This window comes from Macaca nemestrina, chromosome 10, assembly GCF_043159975.1.
Source record: "Macaca nemestrina isolate mMacNem1 chromosome 10, mMacNem.hap1, whole genome shotgun sequence".
In the NCBI taxonomy this organism is placed as follows: domain Eukaryota; kingdom Metazoa; phylum Chordata; class Mammalia; order Primates; family Cercopithecidae; genus Macaca; species Macaca nemestrina.
This window is the reverse complement of record NC_092134.1, coordinates 7,912,713-7,934,369: the sequence shown is the minus strand read 5'-3', so window position 1 is coordinate 7,934,369 and position 21,657 is coordinate 7,912,713. Positions and strand designations below refer to the sequence as shown.

Genomic DNA, 21,657 nt, shown 5'->3' with positions numbered 1-21,657 from the left:
ACTATGCCTGGCTAATTTTTGCATTTTTAGTAGAGATGGGGTTTCACCATGTTGGCCAGGCTGGTCTAGAACTCCTGACCTCAGGCGATCCACCTGCCTCAGCCTCCCAAAGTGCTGGGATTACAGGTGTCAGCCACCGTGCCTGGCCGACTACCTGGATTTTGAACCAGCTCTGCTGCTTACCAGCTTTGTGATCAGGAGGAAGTCATTGGATCTCCCCATGCCTCGTTTCCTCATCTGTAAAATGGGCATAACGGGACCTGAGTCATTGAGTGGGTGTGCGGGTGACAGGAGATGGTCACATCCAGTGCTCAGCTCTGCCCTGGGCCCCTGGGGTTGTGCAGTAAACATGATCAAGTGCTGGGAGGGCCCAAGCATGGCTGCGGAGCTCCTTTCCATCCTTCAGGGCTCTCAGACTGGTGGCCCATGGGCCAGGTCTCATCAGCAGACACACTATTGAGTTGCCTGCATTTAAAAGTTAGGAGAGGGGGCTGGGTGTGGTGGCTCACACCTGTAGTCCTAGCACTTGGGGAGGCTGAGGTGGGTGGATCTTTTTTTTCCTTTTTTTTTTTTTTGAGACGGAGTCTCGCTCTGTCACCCAGCTGGAGTGCAGTGGTGCCATCTCGGCTCACTGCAAGCTCTGCCTCCCAGGTTCATGCCATCCTTCCAGCATTCTCCTGCCTCAGCCTCCTGAGTAGCTGGGACTATAGGTGCCCACCATCACGCCGGCTAATTTTTTGTATTTTTAGTAGAGGCGGAGTTTCACCGTGTTAGCCAGGATAGTCTCGATCTCCTGACCTCGTGATCCGCCCACCTCAGCCTCCCAAAGTGCTGGGATTACAGGTGTGAGCCGCCGTGCCCGGCCTGGGTGGATCTTTTGAGCCTAGGAGTTTGAGACCAGCCTGGGCAACATGGTGAAACCCCCATCTCTACAAAAAATACAAAAAATTATCTGGGCATTGTGGCAGGCGCCTGTAATCCCAGCTACTCTGGACACTAAGGCAGGGTCGCTGGAGCCCAGGAGGTGGAGGTTGCAGTGAGCCCGAGATCTCGCCACTGCACTGCAGCCTGGGTGACAGAGTAAGAGTGTCTCAAATAAATAAAAGTTGGGAGACCACATATGAAAAGCAAGCTTTCCAACCTCTGAGAATTCCAGGGCCTGTCATGCTGGGTCTGCATTCCCAACATTGCAGCATTGTCCGGAGCATTGTCCAAGCTGAGCGAGGCCCATCCGTTTAGTCTGGAGGAGGGCATTTAGAGCTCAGGTTTTGTCCTTTTCTCCTCTTACCACTCTTGATGGTGATTTCCACCTCTCTCCCCTTTCTTATTCCTGGCCCTGGACGCTTTGGGCTTCGCTTGAAGATCCAGCTCAAATTCAATCTTCTTTTTGATTATTCTCTTTGAAGATTTCTGCCTTCCCTCTTCTCTCCAAGCGCATGTAATTTGGGCTTTCATTCTGCCCTGCCGTTTTGTGTATTTGTGAGCATTCTTATTGCTTAAAGACAGTGCCCGTGAACTTGTATCCTCTCCTCTGTGTCCCAGCAGGGGCTCTCTTGTAGCCTGTATACAGTATGGGGCCATGCTTTGGACTGGATGTCAGTAGAGAGCAAGGCACACATCCTCAGCGGCATTGCTCCAGCCCTGCAGCCTTCATGGAGGAAGGGAGGGGCGTTCCCCACTCCGGCCGCCTCTCCGTGAGCCGGTCTTTCCAGACCAAGGTTGGCAGGAAGTTTCTATCCCTGCATTTTGGGAGGCTCTGGTAGGGTTACCTACCCTCTTTTCCACTACCAGAGCCACAGGTTGGTTGGTTCCTGTCACTGCTTCCAGCTGAGCCCACCTGTGCACTCCCTGCACACCCCCCTGGGGCTCTGGGGTCCTCTGATGCAGGCTTCCTTGGGGTCGGGTGCAGCTCCAGCCTGGCATATGTGCCTGTGATTCCAGGCCTCTAGCAAGCTCTGGCAGACATGCTGCATGTACTAGCCCTCTGTAATTAGGGGGCAGAGAGGTGGCACCGGTTTCAAAGGCATGCTCTTTTGGAGGACTATGCCAAGTGTCCTTCTGTGTACCACAAGCTGCACGTCGGCTCTCTGTGCAAGCAGCTGGGATGGAGTTTGCCAACAAATAGAAGGCTTGGGCCCTGTTCTCAAATAGCTCCGGGTGCTAGGGGAGAGAGCTCATGTGAAGATAGTGCCACAAGTTAGTGGACGCTGGGCATTCCACGAATGGGGCACTGGTGTTGACGTTCTGAGTTCTGAGTACTGTTGTATGGCAGATGCACCTGACGGCTGTAACTTCAGAAGAATGTATATTCAGAGTTCCAAACTAAGGAATCTGGGAGTGGCCAACCCGGATTTATTCCTTGTCTATGAGGAACATCTGAAGCCCTGGCCCACCCCATAGAACGCAAGCTCTACAGGGGGATTGAGGCCCTTTTTTTTGAAATAAGTGAAGGTTACCAGGTGGAAGTTGCTAGGAGAGCATGCTAAGTGAAGGTGCTGTATAAACTGCGTGCATTTTACAAGCAGTTGCGGTTCTCCGTCCAGCCTGCTGCCCCCGGACCATCCCTGTAGGTAAGTTTCCAATAAACCCCGTGTCTGGCTCACTGCTTCCAGATGTCTGGAATCTGGTGCCATCTATTGGAGTTAATGGGGGTCCAGCACAACAGCAGTGTGCTGGGTGTAGCAGAGAATGTGGTTTAGAAGGGCAGATAGCCTGTTATCTCAGCGACTTGGGCAGCAGGGGCAGGAGGATTGCTTGAGTCCAGGACTTAGAGGATGCAGTGAGCTATGATCATGCCACTGCACTCCAGCCTGGGCAGAAGAGTAAGACCCTGTCTCTAAAAAAATGAATAATTAAAAAAAGGGCAGATAAAATCTTCAGCTAAGATTTGAAGGTGTAGACTGGCTAAGATTCTCCTAGGTGGAGAGGAAGAAGGGCTGAAAATTCAGAAGCCTGTGGGGACCAGACAGGTGCCCAATATAATAATAGTTACTATTTAGTGAGCTCTCTCTATATGCCAGGCTCCATCTGGCACCTGATATGTATCAACTAATGTCATCCTCTTGGTAATCCTACCAAGTGGGTAGTAGTAGTAGCCCCATTTCACAGCTGAACAAACCAAGGCACGAAGTCTCAGTTAAGACTTTGTAGCTGTAGGCGGTGGAGCTGTAGTCTGCCATCTGGTTAGTTGTTGCCTCTGGCATTTGCTTGAGGGCCTGATGAGGCAGCAGTTCCCAGTTCTAGCTAATCGGTCACTGTTTGGTGTGGACAATGCATTTGTTACCCATTGCTGGTGACAAATCAGCCCAAAAGTTGGCGACTTAAAACAAGAATAAACCTTTATTACCTCTCAGTTTCTGTGGGTCAGGATTGGGGAGTGGCTATTTGGGCGGTTCTGGCTCAGGATCCCTGAGGAGCTGCAGTGGGAATGCAGCCATCCCCGAGAGCTGAGAGCTCACTCACACGACGGTAAGTTAGTGCTGGTGGTGACAGCAAGGTAGTGCAGGAGGCGTCTGCCATATGCCACCTAGGACTGCATGCGCATCCTCACTGGCTTCTCCCGGAGCAGGTGACCCAAGAGAGCCACCTGGCTGCAGTGACCCTTACAACCTGGCTTTGGAAGTCACATTTGACCACTTCCACAGTACCCTGTTGGTGACACAGATCAGCCCTCTCAGGTTGGGAAGGGGACGACCATGGAGGGCCATGAATGCCTGGAGGTGACAATTATTGGCTGACGACCACAGTCAGGTACTCACTCTTCTCAGAGAAGCCAGAATTTCATTTAAAAATGGATTTATGTGCTTGCTTTGGCAGCACATCACCTCCATGAATGCCTGGAGGTGACAATTATTGGCTGACGACCACAGTCAGGTACTCACTCTTCTCAGAGAAGCCAGAATTTCATTTAAAAATGGATTTATGTGCTTGCTTTGGCAGCACATATATTAGGTAGAAAAATTAGCATGATCCTTGCACAAGGTGGAGATGCAAATTCACGAAGTAGTCCATCAAAAAGCAAGAACAGGCTTTTAAGTGTGAACAGCTCGCACAGGCTAAATCAGACCTGGGCTTGTGGTTGCAGTGTCCTCCCCAGTAGAGGCGGGGAGCGTGGGAGCGGAAGAGTGTTTCTCAAGAGTCATATTTGATGAGAGGGCTGAGTTGCTGACTGGGAAAGTTTCCACATGAAGTCGGCCACTTTCGCTGTCGTCTCCCAGGGTCCTTGTGGTGTCAAGATGCCATTGTGGCTGCATCCTTCCAGATTCATGGGGCTGGTCGTGTCTGACTTCCTTAGCGATGCTGTTGGTGAATGAACTTTTGTGATAGGCTTTGTTGTTGTTGTTGTTGTTGCTGTTGACTGAGTTTCGCTCTTGTTGCCCAGGCTGGAGTGCAGTGGCATGATCTCGGCTCACTGCAACCTCCACCTGAGTTCAAGAGATTCTCCTGCCTCAGCCTCCCGGGTAGCTGGGATTACAGGCATGTGCCACCACACCCAGCTAATTTTTTGTATTTAGTAGAGATGGGGTTTCGACATGTTGGTCCGGCTGGTCTCAAACTCCTGACCTCAAGCGATCTACCCACCTGGGCCTCCTAAAGGACTGGGATTACAGGCATGAGCCACTGCTCCTAGCCTTTTTTTTTTTTTTTTTTTAATGGTGTCTCACTCTGTCACCCACCCAGGCTGGAGTGCAGTGGCAGGATCATAGCTCACTGCAGCTTCAAGCTTCTGGGCTAAAGCGATCCTCAGCTGTCTCTGCCCCAGTTCTTGTCATCCGTCGGAGTCCAGCATAACTGAGGACCATTCCTGGATACCACAGTCAGAGGGGACACTGCTGAAGGAAGCATCGTGTCTCTTCTCTCTCCCCCGCTGGGGCTGGGAACAGTGAGGATGGGCACGCTTGACTTGACTGATGGCAGTGAGGTAGTTCAGCTCAGCGGTTGTAGTATGCCTTTTCCCCCATTCGTGATACCTCATTGGCCATCTTCCTGATATGTTATTATATCCCTGCCAGTCTCTGCCTTCCTGGAGCCCCAGCAAGGCTGTGCTTTGAAACAGAAGCACTGTATGACTTCCCTTGGTCCCTGATAGGATACATTTCTGCTATCCCTGAGGACTGATTGGCTCACTGTGGCCAGTCCACTTGGATCCTATGCAGTTGAGAGGGTAAAGAGTCCTTAGCTAGGCTGGGGTCAGTTTTGCAGTGAAGTCACATTTCCTTTAGGAGTTAAATACATCTCTTTGTATCAAGTTTCCAACTCATGTCTTGATGGTGGGGAAAAGCTGTTTTGAGTATAACTGAGTGGAATCTGCAAGGGGGAACTCCCCTGGGCATAAGAAGTTAGATTGTTGTGGAATAAAAGGAGGGAGACCTTTTACCATATAACTTTTTTTTTTTGAGACAGAGTTTTGCTCTTGTCGCCCAGGCTGGAGTGCAATGGCACGATCTCGGCTCACCACAACCTCCACCTCCCAGGTTCAAGTGAATCTCCCGCCTCAGCCTCCTTAGTAGCTGGGATTACAGGCATGTGCCACCATGCCCGGCCAATTTTGTATTTTTAGTAGAGACAGGGTTTCTCCATGTTGGTCAGGCTGGTCTTGAACTCCTGACCTCAGGTGATCCGCCAGCCTCGGCCTCCCAAAGTGCTGGGATTACAGGCATGAGCCACCATGCCCGACAATTTTTTTTTTTGAGATGGAGTTTCGCTGTGTCGCTCAGACTGGAGTGCAGTGGTGCGATCTTGGCTCACTTCATCCTCCCGCCTCCCAGGTTTAAGCTCTGCCTCTGCCTCCCAAGTAGCTGGGATTACAGGCGCCCGCCACCATGCTCGGCTAGTTTTTTTTGTATTTTCAGTAGAGACAGGGTGTTACTATCTTGGCCCGGCTGATCTTGAGCTCCTGACCTCGTGATCCACCTGCCTCAGTCTCCCAAAGTGCTGGGATTACAGGCATGAGCCACTGCGCCCGGCCTCCATATAACTTTTTACACTTTTGTAATTTTGAGTCTTGTGAACATATTGCATATTCAAAAATCAAAATAAGTAATAACACCCCCCAACATTATACTGGCCTTGAGAAGTCATCAGCAGACTACCAGTTTTGAACTTCTGGGTTTTCCATTGTATTGACTATACATTTCCTAAGGTTGTGTGGTATCATAATGGCGAACTCCTAATGCCACTGTGGTCATTTCCAAGGCCCCATTCTAAGGACTTTCTACATGTGCTCGTTTAAATCCTCACAGCAGCCCTGTGGGGATTGGGGGGCTATTAATTATCCCCTGAGGTCACAAAGCTAAATAAGTGGCCGAATCAGGATTTGAACCCGGGCATTCGGGCTATAGAATCTGTGTTCTTAGGCATGGTGGTTAAGATATAAAATCACTGAAGATGACTCAAAACATCACCACCTCAGCTTTTGTTCTTTTTGGGGACTAGAGGTATTGGGTTTGCATCAATAAAAATTAAGCTCCTTCCTCCCACAGACCATTTCTCCTCAGATGAATTTGGCTCGCTTGGACACGCCCCAGGCTCCTGAGGTGTGTCCATCGCCAAGATTTCCCTTTTAAGGTTAATCTGAGCTATTTCATTTTTAGAGAATTACGATGACTTGTACCGTTGGTCCGTTGAGTCGTATTCAGACTTCTGGGCAGAGTTCTGGAAGTTCAGTGGAATTGTCTTCTCACGCGTGTACGATGAGGTAAGTAGAGATTTTCCATGGACGTGGTCTCTTTTTGTGGTCGTGCTTCAAAGTGAAATACTAATTTTGGGGAATACTGAATCGTATCTTCTTTTTACAACCTCATGCGGATAGGAAAAAGTCATTGCCCTAGAGAACTGGCATTAAATTATCACAGACCTCGTTGAGAACTTTTCAGCCTGTTAATCCTCTGTTGTGTGGGGACCCCAGGCCCTGTCCTGGGAACTTGAGTGATCCTAAATAGTAGTTTTTTTGTTTTTTTTTAATTTTTGAATATTTTGGACTGGGTGCAGTGGTTCACACCTGTAATCCCAGCAGTTGACAGACTAGGATGGGAGGATACCTTGAGCCCAGGAGTTTGAGTGCAGGCTAGGCAATATAGCGAGATCCTGTCCCCAAAAAAATAAATTAACTGGGCAAGGTGGTGCATGCCTGTGGTCCCACCTACTCAGGAGGCTGAGGTGGAAGAGTCAGGAGGTCGAGGCTGCAGTGAGCTGTGATTGCGCCACACTCCAGCCTGGGTAACAGAGACAGACCCTGTCTCAAAAAACAATATTTAGGCCGGGCGCGGTGGCTCAAGCCTGTAATCCCAGCACTTTGGGAGGCCGAGATGGGTGAATCACGAGGTCAGGAGATCGAGACCATCCTGGCTAACATGGTGAAACCCCGTCTCTACTAAAAAATACAAAAAACTAGCCGGGCGAGGTGGCGGGCGCCTGTAGTCACAGCTACTCGGGAGGCTGAGGCAGGAGAATGGCGTAAACCCGGGAGGCGGGTCTTGCAGTGAGCTGAGATCTGGCCACTGCACTCCAGCCTGGACGACAGAGCCAGACTCCGTCTCAAAAAAAAAAAAAAAAAAAAACAATATTTAATTATGTTAAAGTACATATATCATAAATTTTTATGTAACCATCTTAACTATTTTAAACTGTACACTTCAGTGATGTTAAGTACATTTACATTGTTGTAGGTTTTTTTTTTTTTTTGAGATGGAGTCTTGCTCTATTGCCCAGGCTGGAGTGCAGTGGGGCCATCTTAGCTTAGTGCAACCTCTGCCTCCCGGGTTCTAGCAATTCTCCTGCCTCAGCCTCCCGAGTAGCTGGGATTACAGTCATGCGCCACCACACCCGGCTAATTTTTGTATTTTTAGTAGAGACAGGGTTTTGTCATGTTGCCCAGGCTAGCCTCAAACTTCCAACCTCGGGTGATCCACCCACCTCAGCCTTTCAAAGTGCTGGGATTACAGGCATGAGCCACCATGCCTGGCCACATTGTCATAGTTTTTTTTTGTTTGTTTTGTTTTTTTGAGACGGAGTCTTGCTCTGTCGCCAGGCTGGAGTGCAGTGGCGTGATCTCAGCTCACTGCAACCTTCAACTCCCTGGTTCAAGTGATTCTCTTGCCTCACCCTCCCAAGTAGCTGGGATTACAGGCACGCACCACCACGCCCAGCTAATTTTTGTATTTTTAGTAGAGATGGGGTTTTACCATGTTGGCCAGGATGGTCTCAATCTCCTGACCTTGTGATCTGCCCACCTCAGCCTCCCAAAGTGCTGGGATTACAGGCATGAGCCACTGCACCTGGCCATAGTTTTTTTTTTTTTTTTTGAGACGGAGTCTCGTTCTGTCACCCAGGCTGGAGTGCAGTGGCCGGATCTCAGCTCACTGCAAGCTCCGCCTCCCGGGTTCACGCCATTCTCCTGCCTCAGCCTCCCGAGTAGCTGGGACTACAGGCGCCCACCACCTCTCCCGGCTAGTTTTTTGTATTTTTTAGTACAGATGGGGTTTCACCGTGTTAGCCAGGATGGTCTCGATCTCCTGACCTCGTGATCCGCCCATCTCGGCCTCCAAAAGTGCTGGGATTACAGGCTTGAGCCACTGCGCCCGGCCGTTTTTTAATTTTTTTATTTTTTAATTTTTTAATTTTTTTATTTTTTTTTTGAGACGGAGTCTCGCTCTGCCGCCCAGGCTGGAGTGCAGTGGCCAGATCTCGGCTCACTGCAAGCTCCACATCCCGGGTTCACGCCATTCTCCTGCCTCAGCCTCCCGAGTATCTGGGACTACAGGCGCCCGCCACCTCGCCCGGCTAGTTTTTTGTATTTTTTAGTAGAGACGGGGTTTCACCGTGTCAGCCAGGATGGTCTCGATCTCCTGACCTCGTGATCCGCCCGTCTCGGCCTCCCAAAGTGCTGGGATTACAGGCTTGAGCCACCGCGCCCAGCCCCGGCCGTTATTTTAAACTATTAGGAGTTTCGTTCTTTCTTTCTTTCTTTCTTTCTTTTTTTTTTTTGAGACCGCATCTTGCATTGTCACCCAGGCTGGAGCGTATCTCGGCTCACTGCAACCTCCACCTCCCAGGTTCAGGTGATTCTCTTGCCTCAGCCTCCAAGTAGCTGGAATTACAAGCGCCCGCCATCACGCCTGGCTAATTTTTGTATTTTTAGTAGAGGCGGGGTTTCACCATGTTGGCCAGGCTGGTCTTAAACTCCTGACCTCGGGTGATCTGCCTGCCTCAGCCTCCCAAAGTGGTGGGATTACAGGCATGAGCCACTGCGCCCGGCTGGAGTTTTGTTATTTTTTTAACCTGCAGTTTAGAGAAAACTTTTCGACTCTTTACATTGTAAATCAATAAATATCTGAGAAAAGGGAGTCCTGCTGTTCAAAGTCGAATTTATTGTCTCTTTGGGGCAAACCATTTTGAAATGTTGATCTTTTGGGACTTTGACAATAAAAATCAAGGTTCCAGCACCCCAAGGAAGGAAGCAAAGGCTGAAACTCCCAAAAGTTGTGGGCAAGGGGCAGCTGGTCCCGGAGCTTGCTCTCCTGGTTTCCGTGTGTCTGGGCAGAGCCTGACATGTTGGGCGTCCTCTTTGTCTTCAGGATCTCTCGTTGTGTAGGTGCTTAATGAATATTTGTGGAACACATACTTTACTGGGGATGGTTGTTTTCCCTTGGCATTAATCCCTACTTTCAGTGTCTAGCCTTTAGGCCGGTTCAGAGTTCAGTCCATAACATGATTTAAAAATGCTCTGGGCCATGAGTGAGCTGGCTCCCCGGGAAGCAGAATCACTTTTGCTGATTTGTGGCGGAGGACTCATGTTGTGTGCGTCTTGGTGTGTTGTCGTTCTCTATAGGTTGTGGACACATCGAAAGGGATCGCAGATGTCCCCGAGTGGTTCAAAGGCAGTCGGCTGAACTATGCGGAAAACCTCCTGCGACACAAAGAGAATGACAGAGTTGCCCTTTACATTGCAAGTGAGTCCCGATGGCGAGACCCCGGGTTCCCTCCGTGGAAGTTCTAGATGGTGCGTGCATGCGGTGCCACGTAGTTGGAGAGACAGGATTTCCAAACCATATGTTGGCACCTTTCTGACCTAATGAAGATTTCTGTGGACTTTATTTTTGCTGTGGAGGGGAGAGGGCCAGTGTGTGGTCATGCTTTATGGGCAAAATGGAGATACTCAAGTAACTAGCTTGTGTCACAGAGAAAGTTAGTGATGAAACTGTAACTAGAATCTCTTCCCATTGGCTTTTCCTTTTAAAATAAAGTTGAGGCTGGGCACAGAGGGCCGGTGTGGTGGCCCAGGCTGGAGTACATTGGCATGGTCATGGATGGCTCCCTGCAACCTCAGTCTCCCAGGCTCAAGCAATCCTCCCACCTCAGCTTCCTGAGTAGCTGGGACTATAGACACACACCACTATGCCTGGCTGATTTTCTGTTTTTTTGTTTTTTTGTTTTATTTTTGAGACGGAGTCTCGCTCTGTCGCCCAGGTTGGAGTGCAGTGACCGGATCTCAGCGCACTGCAAGCTCCGCCTCCTGAGTTTACGCCATTCTCCTGCCTCAGCCTCCCGAGTAGCTGGGACTACAGGTGCCCGCCACCTCGCCCGGCTAGTTTTTTGTATTTTTTAGTAGAGACGGGGTTTCACCGTGTAGGCCAGGATGGTCTCGATCTCCTGACCTCGTGATCCGCCCGTCTCGGCCTCCCAAAGTGCTGGGATTACAGGCTTGAGCCACCGCGCCCGGCCTGTTTTTTTTTTTTTTTTTTTTTTTTTTTAGTAGAGACAGGGTCTTGCTATGGTGCCCAGGCAGGTCTTGAAATCTTGGGCTCAAGCAGTGCTCTCATCTTGGTTTCCCAGACTGTTGGCATTTCAGACATGAGCCACTGTACTCGGCCCCTGTGCGGCTTTTAACAATTTATTATTATTTTTAAATTGTATGTTCAGCAAGAGCTTATTGGACCCTCATTGTGTCTAAGACATCTTGAGATGTAAGACTCAAAAATAAACTGAAGTCGTGTTCTGCCTCCAGAATATTACATTCTAATCATGGAAATAAGGCCAACGTACACAGAAACAGTTGACAGTCTATATTAAATGCCAAAATGAGTCTCCGAGTTGGCAATTTTTTTTTTTTTTTTTTTTTTGAGATGGAGTCTTCCTCTGTTGCCCAGGCTGGAGTGCAGTGATCTAGGTTTGCTGCAACCTCTGCTTCCTGGGTTCAGGTGATTCTTCTGCCTCAGCCTCCCAAGTAGCTGGGATTACAGGTGCCTACCACCAGGCCTGGCTAATTTTTGTATTTTTAGTAGAGACAGGGTTTCACCATGTTGGCCAGGCTGGTCTCAAACTTCTGACCTCAAGTGATCCGGCCGCCTCGGCCTCCCAAAGTGCTGGGATTACAGGTATCAGCCACTATGTCCGGCCTGAGTTGGCAATTTTTATTAGAAGCCAGAGAAAGATTAATACACCATGGTGTAAAATACTCATCAGAAAATGAATTTCCATTTTCTTATATTTCCAAGAAACTTCACTCACTCCCTAGATCAGCATAAAAAACCAAACTACTGGAAACAGGCAGTGAGTGGCCCTGCCCAGGCTACAGAGCAGGGCCTCCCTTCTGCCATTGTGGGAAGGACCAAAAGACCCTGTGCAGTTGTTAAAGTTCATGGCAGTCCAGTTCCCACCGAGACTTGCTGGAACACATCTTCCAGGGTTGGGGCCCAGGCTTCCATGTATTTTCAAAGCCCATGGGCACTTCTGATGTGCATTCCTGGGGAAGAGCCATGGAGCAAAGTCTTGACATACCATTTGGGCTGGTCAGTGTTCCACTGCTGTTTTCCTTGGTTCTCAGCCTTGACACAGTCAGGGAAGAGTAGATGGGTGGTCTGGGGTCAGGGCTCCGACTGGCTCTCCCTTGCCCTTTGTGTGCCCACCTGTCTGTTCATCCATTCGTTCCTCAAACCTGTATTAAATGCCTCCTGAGGGCTGGGTGCAGTGGCTCACATCTGTAATCCCAGCACTTTGGGAGGCCGAGGCGGGTGGATCACGAGGTCAGGAGATCGAGACTATCCTGGCTAACATGGTGAAACCCCGTCTCTACTAAAAATACAAAAAACTAGCCGGGCGTGGTGGCGGGCGCCTGTAGTCTCAGCTACTTGGGAGGCTGAGGCAGGAGAATGGCGTGAACCCGGGAGGCGGAGCTTGCAGTGAGCCGAGATCAGGCCACTGCACTCCAGCCTGGGAGACACAGCGAGACTCCGTCTCAAAAAAAAAAAAAAAAAAAAAAAAAAAAAAAAAAAATACAAAAAATTAGCCAAGTGTGGTGGTGGGCGCCCATAATCCCAGCTACTCGGGAGGCTGTGGCAGGAGAATCATTTGAATCCGGGAGGCGGAGGTTGCAGTGAGCTGAGATTGTGACACTGCACTCCAGCCTGGGCGACAGAGCGAGACTCCGTCTCAAAAAAAAAAAGCCTCTGTGAAAGCTGCCGGGAAGACAGCACCTTGAATGAGATAGACAAGCTCCCTGCCCTGGGAGGGGCCCATGTTCTGAGGGGAAAGCATGGTGGTTTAACCATAAATAAGAAAACATGGCCGGGCGCGGTGGCTCACGCCTGTAATCCCAGCACTTTGGGAGGCCGAGACGGGCGGATCACGAGGTCAGGAGATTGAGACCATCCTGGCTAACCCGGTGAAACCCCGTCTCTACTAAAAAAATACAAAAAAACTAGCCGGGCGAGGTGGCGGGCGCCTGTAGTCCCAGCTACTCCGGAGGCTGAGGCAGGAGAATGGCGTGAACCCGGGAGGCGGAGCTTGCAGTGAGCTGAGATCCGGCCACTGCACTCCAGCCTGGGTGACAGAGCGAGACTCCGTCTCAAAAAAAAAAAAAAAAAAAAAAAAGAAAACATATGCTTGGAAGAATAAGCATCGTGATGGAAAAGGTATGATGGGGTGGGGTGCAGGGCTGTTTTAGACAGGGCTACCAGGGAAGGCCTGTTTGGAGGAGTTGACGGAACTTGAAGAAGCAGCAGCCTTCCTCTGGCTGACCCCTGTACCTGGAATCTCCTCCTCCTCCCTCTGCAGAAGTCATGTTCCCAGGCACAGGGAACAGCCAGAAGAAGGCCCTGGGCTGGAGGAGGCTCTATGGCTGTGGGGAACAGCCAGGAAGGCTGAGCTGGGGGGCCTCGGTTGTGGGTCCAGGAGCGTGGGGAGGTGTGAGAGGGAGTGGGCCATCCTCAGGGTTCTGAGCAAGGGCTGGGTGATCCTGTGGTGACCTGGCTGCTGGGTGGAGAACGGGAAGGGGTTGCATCATGGGAAACGAGACTTTGGAGACTGCTCCGTGCTCCATCTCTGTGTCCCCAGGGTCACCTCTGACAGTGGCAGAGGTGGGTTAGAGGCAAGATTCTGGGGCTTGTGGATGTGTCCACCAGTGGTACCAGGCTTTTAGGAAAACCATGATATTAAGTCCCAGCTTCATAAAGATGGATGAGTGAGAACATTGCCTCCAGGATTTCTTTAAATTCTTTAAGTCGAATGCGTTCCCTCACTGTTTCGGAAGACTTGGTTTACACCAGTGTTTCAGAAGTGTGCTGGCTGTGTAACTAGGCAGGCCCTCAGCGTGTCCATGTGAATCTTCAAACATTAGTCTAGGGCAGACCCGGGTGGGAGAGTCAGTGGACCCAGGCTCTGGGAAGGGGAATGGTAGGAGTTAGAGATTTTTTTCCCCTTTTTTTCTGTTTTCTTTTGAGACAGGGTCTTACTCTCTTGCCTAGGCTGGAGTACAGTGGCACGATCGTGGCTCACTGCAGCCTCGACTTCCCAGGCTCAAGTGATCCACCTTAGCCTTCTGAGTAGATGGGATCACAGGCATGCACCACTGTGTCTGGCTAAATTTTTTTTTTTAAGTTTTTTTGTAGAAATGAAGCTTTGCCATGTTGCTCAGGCTGGTTTTGAACTCCTGGGCTCAGGCAATCCGCCCGCTTTGGTCTCCCAAAGTGCTGGGATTACAGGCATTAGCCACCACGCCCAGCCAGCTCTTTTCTTCCAATTGGCATATAATTCATATACCACGGAAATACCCTTTTAAAGCACACAGCTCAGTGGTGTTTAGCATTTTCTTTTTTTTTTTTTTTTTTTTTTTTTGAGACGGAGTCTCGCTCTGTCGCCCAGGCTGGAGTGCAGTGGCGCCATCTCGGCTCACTGCAAGCTCCGCCTCCCGGGTTCACGCCATTCTCCTGCCTCAGCCTCCCGAGTAGCTGGGACTACAGGCGCCCACAACCGCGCCCGGCTAATTTTTTGTATTTTTAGTAGAGACGGGGTTTCACCGTGGTCTCGATCTCCTGACCTTGTGATCCGCCCGCCTCGGCCTCCCAAAGTGCTGGGATTACAGGCGTGAGCCACCGCGCCTGGCCAGCATTTTCAAGAGGTTGTGCAGCCACCATCCCTAGTTCCAGAACATTTCCATTTTCCGAAAGGAAACCCCATAGCAATTAGCAGTCACTCCCTGTTCCTGCCTCCGCCAGCTCCTGGCACCCACCTCTCTGCTTTCTTTCATGGGTTTCCCTGTTCTGGACATTTTGTATAATTGGATCATACGATATGTGGCCTTTTGTGATTGGCTGCTTTCGCTCAGAACAGTGTTACCAAGGTTCATCCACATCGTAGCGTGCATCCGTACTTCATTCCTTTTATGTCCTAATAATCTTCCACAGTACGGACAGACCACATTTCATTGATCCCTAAGAGGCTCCTATGAGCCTGGCCTGCCCCAGGCCCTGCAGTGCACGTGGGAACCTCTCTAGGGTGCCAACCCAGTCACCTATTTCGTAATCCTGAGGAGGAGAACGAGGACGCTGCGTCTCTTTTCTTTTCCTGGTCCTTTTAAATGCATGTGCTTTAACCCAATGTCTCAAACACTTCATGAGGTCCCGGTTTCTCCTGGAAAGTGGGAACAGTCAAATGTGAATCTTCTTTAGAAAAAGCCCCAAAACCCAAAACTAAAAATGTAAACCCCACACTAAAAAACTAAAAATATACTTGATTCCCAGTGATGAAATAAGCCAGTCTTCCCAGAACTGGTAATACGGGTGTCTGGGTGGAGCCTGAACTGGGCGGGGTGGCTCTCCCTCTGAGTTATATACAGTATTGGCTGAACCCAGCCAGTTGCCTTTTATTTTTTTAAACCCAGCCCTGTCCTGAGGGTGGGTTAAGGAGGCAGGGTTATAATTCTGTGTCCGTTTCACACCCCCTACCCCTTTACATTAGCCTCTCTCCTCTTCACTTCCACCGTCTCTTCCCTTTTAAATATTTGAGCCCCCCTCCTTTTAAAATTATTTTTAATTTATTATTTATTTATTTATTTATTTTGAGATGGAGTCTCGCTCTGTCGCCCAGGCTGGACTGCAGTGGCACGATCTCGGCTCACTGCAAGCTCCGCCTCCTGGGTTCACACCATTCTCCTGTCTCAGCCTCCGGAGTAGCTGGGACTACAGGTGCCCACCACCACGCCTGGCTAATTTTTTGTATTTTTAGTAGAGATGGGGTTTCACCGTGTTAGCCAGGATGGTTTTGATCTCCTGACCTCGTGATCCGCCCACCTCGGCCTCCCACAGTGTTGGGATTACAGGCGTAAGCCACTGTGCACGGCCTTTTTATTTTATTTTATTTTTTTTAAGATGGAGTCTTGCTCTGTCACCCAGGCTGGAGTGCAGTGTCGTGATCACGGTTCACTGCAATCTCCACCTCCCCAGTTCAAGTGATCCTTCCACCTTAGCCTCCCGAGTAGTTAGGGTTGCACGCGTGCGCCACCACACCGGCTAATTTTTGTATTTTTAGTAGAAATGGGGTTTCTCCCCATGTTGGCCAGGTTGGTCTTTAACTCCTGACCTCAAATCATCCACCCGTCTCAGCCTCCAAAAGTGTTGGGATTACAGGCGCGAGCCACCACGCCTGGCAGAGCCCCTTCTTTTAATGAACTCTTCCCTTCCTTATAATTGCAGTGGGAATAAGGACCCTCAAGCCAGTGATCACAGTTAGTTTACAAATCGCATCCCTTACTTAAGCAGGGGCCTGAGCAGCCGATTATTGGCTCGGGGGCTTTAAGATCATTGTGTTTGGTTTTCTGCGTGTTTTCCTGACTTGTTCCTCACTCACCCAGCTGGGTACAGGTGCTCACAGAGCTCTGCTCCGCACTCAGCTGTTCTCAGCAGAACTCATCTCTCCTATGGGTAATCCCCGTCGAGGCCATGCAATGCCCTACTTAAAAAGATATATATATGTGCACAATTGCCTTCATGCTCCAGCGAGTGGAGCAAATGACATGCATTAGCCCATCCCTGTTGAGATTGTTAGAACAGCTGCCTGCGCAGCACATTTTGCTTTTGAAGAGTAGCTATCAGCTTACCAAGTGTTTTCACACGATAGAAAGTTTTCTGGGCTGGGAATGTGGGAGAGGTAACGAAAAGGCTACCCCAGGGCAGCAAAGAAAGGATAAAGGGCAAATGCCTACAACTCTAGGCAAATAGGCAAAAAAAAAAAAAAAAAAAAAAAGAGTCTTTTTTTTTTTTTTTTTTTTTTTTTTGAGACGGAGTCTCGCTTTTGTCGCCCAGGCTGGAGTGCAGTGGCCGGATCTCAGCTCACTGCAAGCTCCGCCTCCCGGGTTTACGCCATTCTCCTGCCTCAGCCTCCCGAGTAGCTGGGACTACAGGCACCCACCACCTCGCCCGGCTAGTTTTTTGTATTTTTTAGTAGAGACGGGGTTTCACGGTGTTCACCAGGATGGTCTCGATCTCCTGACCTCGTGATCCGCCCGTCTCGGCCTCCCAAAGTGCTGGGATTACAGGCTTGAGCCACCGCGCCCGGCCTTTTTTTTTTTTTTTTTGAGATGGAGTTTCACTCTTGTTGCCCAGGCTGAAGTGCAATGGTGTCATCTTGGCTCACTGCAGCCTCCGCCTCCTGGGTTCAAGATATTCTTCTGCCTCAGCCTCCCAGGTAGCAGGAATTATAGGCACATGCCACCATGCCCAGCTCATTTTTGTATTTTTAGTAGAGAAGGGTTCCACCATATTGGCCAGGCTTGTCTTGAACTCCTGACCTCAAGTGCTCTTCCCGCCTCCCAAAGTGCTGAGATTACAGGCATGAGCTATTGCGCCCAGCCTGATTTTTTTGTTTTGTTTTGTTTTGTTTTTGAGGCAGGATCTTGATCTGTTGCCCAGACTGAAGTGCAGTGGTGCAGTCACGACTCACTGCAGCCTTGACCTCCTGGGCTCAAGCAGTTCCTCTCCATGTTGTCTAGGCTAGTCTTGAACTCCTGGGCTCAAGTGATCCTCCCATCTCAGCCTCCCAAAGTGCTGGGATTACAGGTGTGAGCTATAATACCTGGCTGGAAAAAGCCAGATTTATGCCAAAGGGAAATTAGGATGTTTATTCACTTTCTAAAAGAGATAATTCGCCAGCGCGGTGGCTCATGCCTGTAATCCCAGCACTTTGGGAGCCCGAGGCGGGCGGATCACAAGGTCAGGAGTTCGAGACCATCCTGGCCAACATGGTAAAAACCCGTCTGTACTAAAAATACAAAAATTAGCTTGGTGTGGTGGTGCATGCCTATAATCCCAGCTACTTAGGAGGCTGAGGCAGGAGAATCACTTGAACCTGAGAGGTGGAGGTTGCAGTGAGCTGAGATAGTGCCACTGCATTCCAGCCTGGGCGACAGAGTGAGACTCTGTCTCAAAAAAAACAACAACAAAAAAAAACCACACACAGAAAGAGATAATTCATGTTATAGAATTGAAAAGCGATGATCAGTCAGGAGCAAAATATTTGCATTAAGGGTGATGGTCAAAAGATTAACTTCTATACTGTAGAAATTGTCTTCAGATCATTTTCCTGTACCTTCACAACACTGAGTCTTACTTGTATTAGTTATCTTCCCGTGTCGAAGGTTACCTGAAAGCCATAGCTTAGAACAGACATTCCTTACCTCCCGGTTTCTGTGGGTTACAAATCCTGCAGTGGCTTAGCTGGGTGATCACTCATCAAGTTGCAGTGAGGATGTTGGCAGGCGCTCCAGCCATCTGAAGGCTCGACTGAGGCTAGAGGAACCACGTCCGAGATGATGTGCTCACATGGCTGTTGGTGGGAGGCCTCGTTCCTCCTCGTGTGGGCCTCTCCAGAGGCTGCCTCAGTGACCTCACAGCATGGCAGCTGGCATCTCCCAGAGTGAGCCAGATGGGAACTGCAGTCTCTTATGACCACAGCTCAGAAGTCACTGTCATTTCCACAGTAACCCATCGATTCCCCAGGTCAGGTGTGAATACCAGCGGGCAGGGGTCCCTGGGGGGCCATCGTGGAGGCTGGCTACACACTGTCCCTTCCTATTTGTACAGTCCGTTGGGCGAAAATTGGTATCTTCCTGTTTTAACATATATTTCTTTGATAACTAGGGTCGTCGATCATTTTATTTATTTTTTTCTGCAGTATCAAAGTTTTTGACAGTGAGCTTGTGTCACTTTTAATCTTCTAAAAAATTATTCTACTGAGCAATAAAAATAAGTTTTTTTTTTTTTTTTTTGAGACAGAGTCTTACTCTGTTGCTGAGGCTGGAGTGCAGTGGCACTGTGTTGGCTCACTGCAACCTCCGTCTGCTGGGTTCAAGCAATTCTCCTGCTTCAGCCTCCTGAAGTGGATTACAGGCATCCACTACCACGGCCAGCTAATTTTTATATTTTTAGTAGAGATGGGGTTTTACCATGTTGGCCAGGCTGGTCTTGAACTCCTGACCTCAGGTGATTCCCCCGCCTCAGCCTCCCAAAGTGCTGGGATTACAGGCGTGAGCTACTGTGCCCGGCCTAGAAGTAAATTACTGATGCATGCAATAACTTAAGTGAATTTTAGTGGCATTGCACCAAATGAAAAATGCCAATCTTAGAAGGTCACCTTGTGGCTGGGTGTGGTGGCTCACGCCTATAATCCCAGCACATTGGGAGTTCGAGGTGGGTGGATCATCTGAGGTCAGGAGTTTGAGATAAGCCTGACCAACATGGTGAAAGCCCGTCTCTATTAAAAATACAAAAATTAGGTGCAGGTGCCTGTAATCCCAGCTACCTGGGAAGCTGAGGCAGGAGAATTACTTGAACCTGGGAGGCAGAGGTTGCAGTGAGCCGAGATCACACCATTGCATGCCAGCCTGGGCGACAGAGCGAGACTCCGTCTCAAAAAAAAAAAAAAAGGATAACTTTCTGTATTTCTTTTTTTTTTTTTTTTTTTTTTTTTTTTGAGACGGAGTCTCGCTCTGTCGCCCAGGCTGGAGTGCAGTGGCGCCATCTCGGCTCACTGCAAGCTCCGCCTCCCGGGTTCACGCCATTCTCCTGCCTCAGCCTCCCGGTTACCTGGGACTACAGGTGCCCACCACCAAGCCTGGCTAATTTTTTGTATTTTTTAGTAGAGACGGGGTTTCACGGTGTTAGCCAGGATGGTCTTGATCTCCTGACCTCGTGATCCACCCACCTCGGCCTCCCAGAGTGCTGGGATTACAGGCATGAGCCACCGTGCCCGGCCCACTTTCTGTATTTCATGTAACATTTCTCCCTCCCTTCCTTCCCTCCTTTCCTTTCTTTCTTTTTGATAGGGTCTCACTCTGTTGCTCAGGCTGGAGTGCAGTGGTATGAACATAGATCACTGCAGCCTTAAAACTTCTGGGCTCAAGTGATCCTCCCATCTCAACCTCCCAAGTAGCTAGGGCTACAGGTGTACACCACCACGCCTGGCTGGTTTTAATTTTTTTGTTTTTTCCAAGACAGGGTCTTACTCTGTCACCCAGGCTGGAGTGCAGTGGTATGATCTCAGCTCATGGCAGCCTCAACCTCCTGAGCTCAGGTGGTCCTCCCACTTCAGTACCCCGAGTAGCTAGGACTACAGGTGCGCACCACCATGCTCGGCTAATATTTTATAAACATTTTTAGTAGAGACAAGGTTTTACTATGTTACTCAGGCTGGTCTCGAACTCCTGAACTCAAGCAACCTGCCCACCTTGGCTTCCCAAAGTGCTGGCATTACAGGCATTCGCCACCCTGCCTAGCCTTAGTTTTAACATTTTTTGTAGAGTCTGTCTTACCCAGGCTGGTCTTGAACTCCTAACCTCACGTGATCTTCCTGCCTTAACCTTTCAGAGAGCAGGGATGATAGACATGAGCCCCTTCTGTCAGCCTATATAACATTCTTGAAATGATAGAATTATAGAGCTAGAGAATATATAAGTGATTGCCCGGGGTGAGGGTGGTGTAGGGGTCAGGGATGACTATACAGGGGCAACAGGAGGGAAGGGCTTGGGGTGGTGGCAGTGTCCTATGTCTCAGTTATGGTGGTTGCAGGAAATTCTGTAAGGTGACAAAGAACCTTACATTTTGCATCCATGTCTATTTCCTGGAACCACACACATGCACATTGCATCCACATCTGTTTCGTGAAACCACACGCATACACATTGCATCCACATCTATTTCATGGAACCATGCACATGTACGCTGCATCCACGTCTATTTTGTGGAACCACGCACATGTATGTTGCATCCACGTCTGTTTCCTGGAAACACACATGCACATTGCATCCACATGTGTTTTGTGAAACCACACACATGCATGTTACATCCACGTCTGTTTTGTGGAACCACACACATGCACATTGCATCCTCGTCTGTTTTGTGGAACCACACACATACACATTGTATCCACGTCTGTTTCGTGGAACCACACGCATGTTGCATCCATTTCTGTTTCCTGTCTTTGCTGTTGTACTCTAACTGTGGAGGATATAACCACTGGGGAAGCTGGGTGAGGGTTCATGGGACCTCTCTGTACTTTCTTTGAAACTTCGTGTGAATCTGTAATTATTAAAAGAAAACCCTACAATTATAATCAAAAGATTCTTCAGTTAATAAAAGCATTCCCAGTAGAAAATCTTATTTATTTATTTATTTAGAGACAGGTTCTTGCATTGTCGCCCAGGCTGGAGGTCAGCGGTGTGATCATGGCTCACGTGATCCTTCACCTCAGCCTCCTGAGTAGCTGGGACTACAGACGCGTGCCACCATGCCTGGCTCATTTTTACATTTTCGGTAGAGATGGAGGTCGTCTCACTCTGTTGTCAGGGCTGGTCTTGAACTCCCCGGCTCAGGCAATCCTCCCACCTCAGCCTCCCAAAGTGCTGGGATCATAGGCATGAGCCCCTGCACCCAGCCCAATAGAGAATCTTTGTACAGCGCATGGTGTTAGTGTATTCACTCGGCTGGCTCTCACACAGCCTTTCTTCTGCATGAAGTTAAGTTGACCTGTATCTTGCTTGTGTTCCCTGTGTCTGTTTTCCCTGGGTGTGGATTAATAACCTGCATTGAAACAGGTGGGATTTTTCATTCAGTGTCTGGCTTGCAACTTTTCTTTTTGCGGTGGTCTGTGTTCAATTTACTCTTTTTCTCTTCCCAGGGGAAGGCAAAGAGGAAATTGTGAAGGTGACTTTTGAAGAGCTGAGGCAAGAAGTGGCTTTGTTTGCAGCAGCAATGAGGAAAATGGGTGTGAAGAAAGGAGATCGGGTCGTTGGTAAGTATTTTGGGTGCTGGTGATGGTTTGAGAGAGGAGACCAAGCTAGAATGGGTGGTGTGAAGGTCAAGACAACTTTTGAGTGAGGTGGAGTCATGT

At 49.4% G+C, this 21,657-nt stretch overlaps 1 protein-coding gene across 3 annotated transcripts in view; it reads left to right on the top strand.

Annotated features, from left to right (window-relative positions):
- The window catches only part of LOC105495433 (acetoacetyl-CoA synthetase), an 82,816-nt gene that overhangs the window by 2,285 nt on the left and 58,874 nt on the right, over positions 1–21,657 (top strand). For all 3 annotated transcript variants that reach the window (XM_071070815.1, XM_071070813.1, XM_071070814.1), the window contains exons 2-4: positions 6,594–6,697; positions 9,830–9,950; positions 21,445–21,558. In XM_071070815.1, coding sequence (XP_070926916.1) covers positions 6,594–6,697; positions 9,830–9,950; positions 21,445–21,558 — 339 coding nt within the window. The remainder of the gene's footprint in view (positions 1–6,593; positions 6,698–9,829; positions 9,951–21,444; positions 21,559–21,657) is intronic.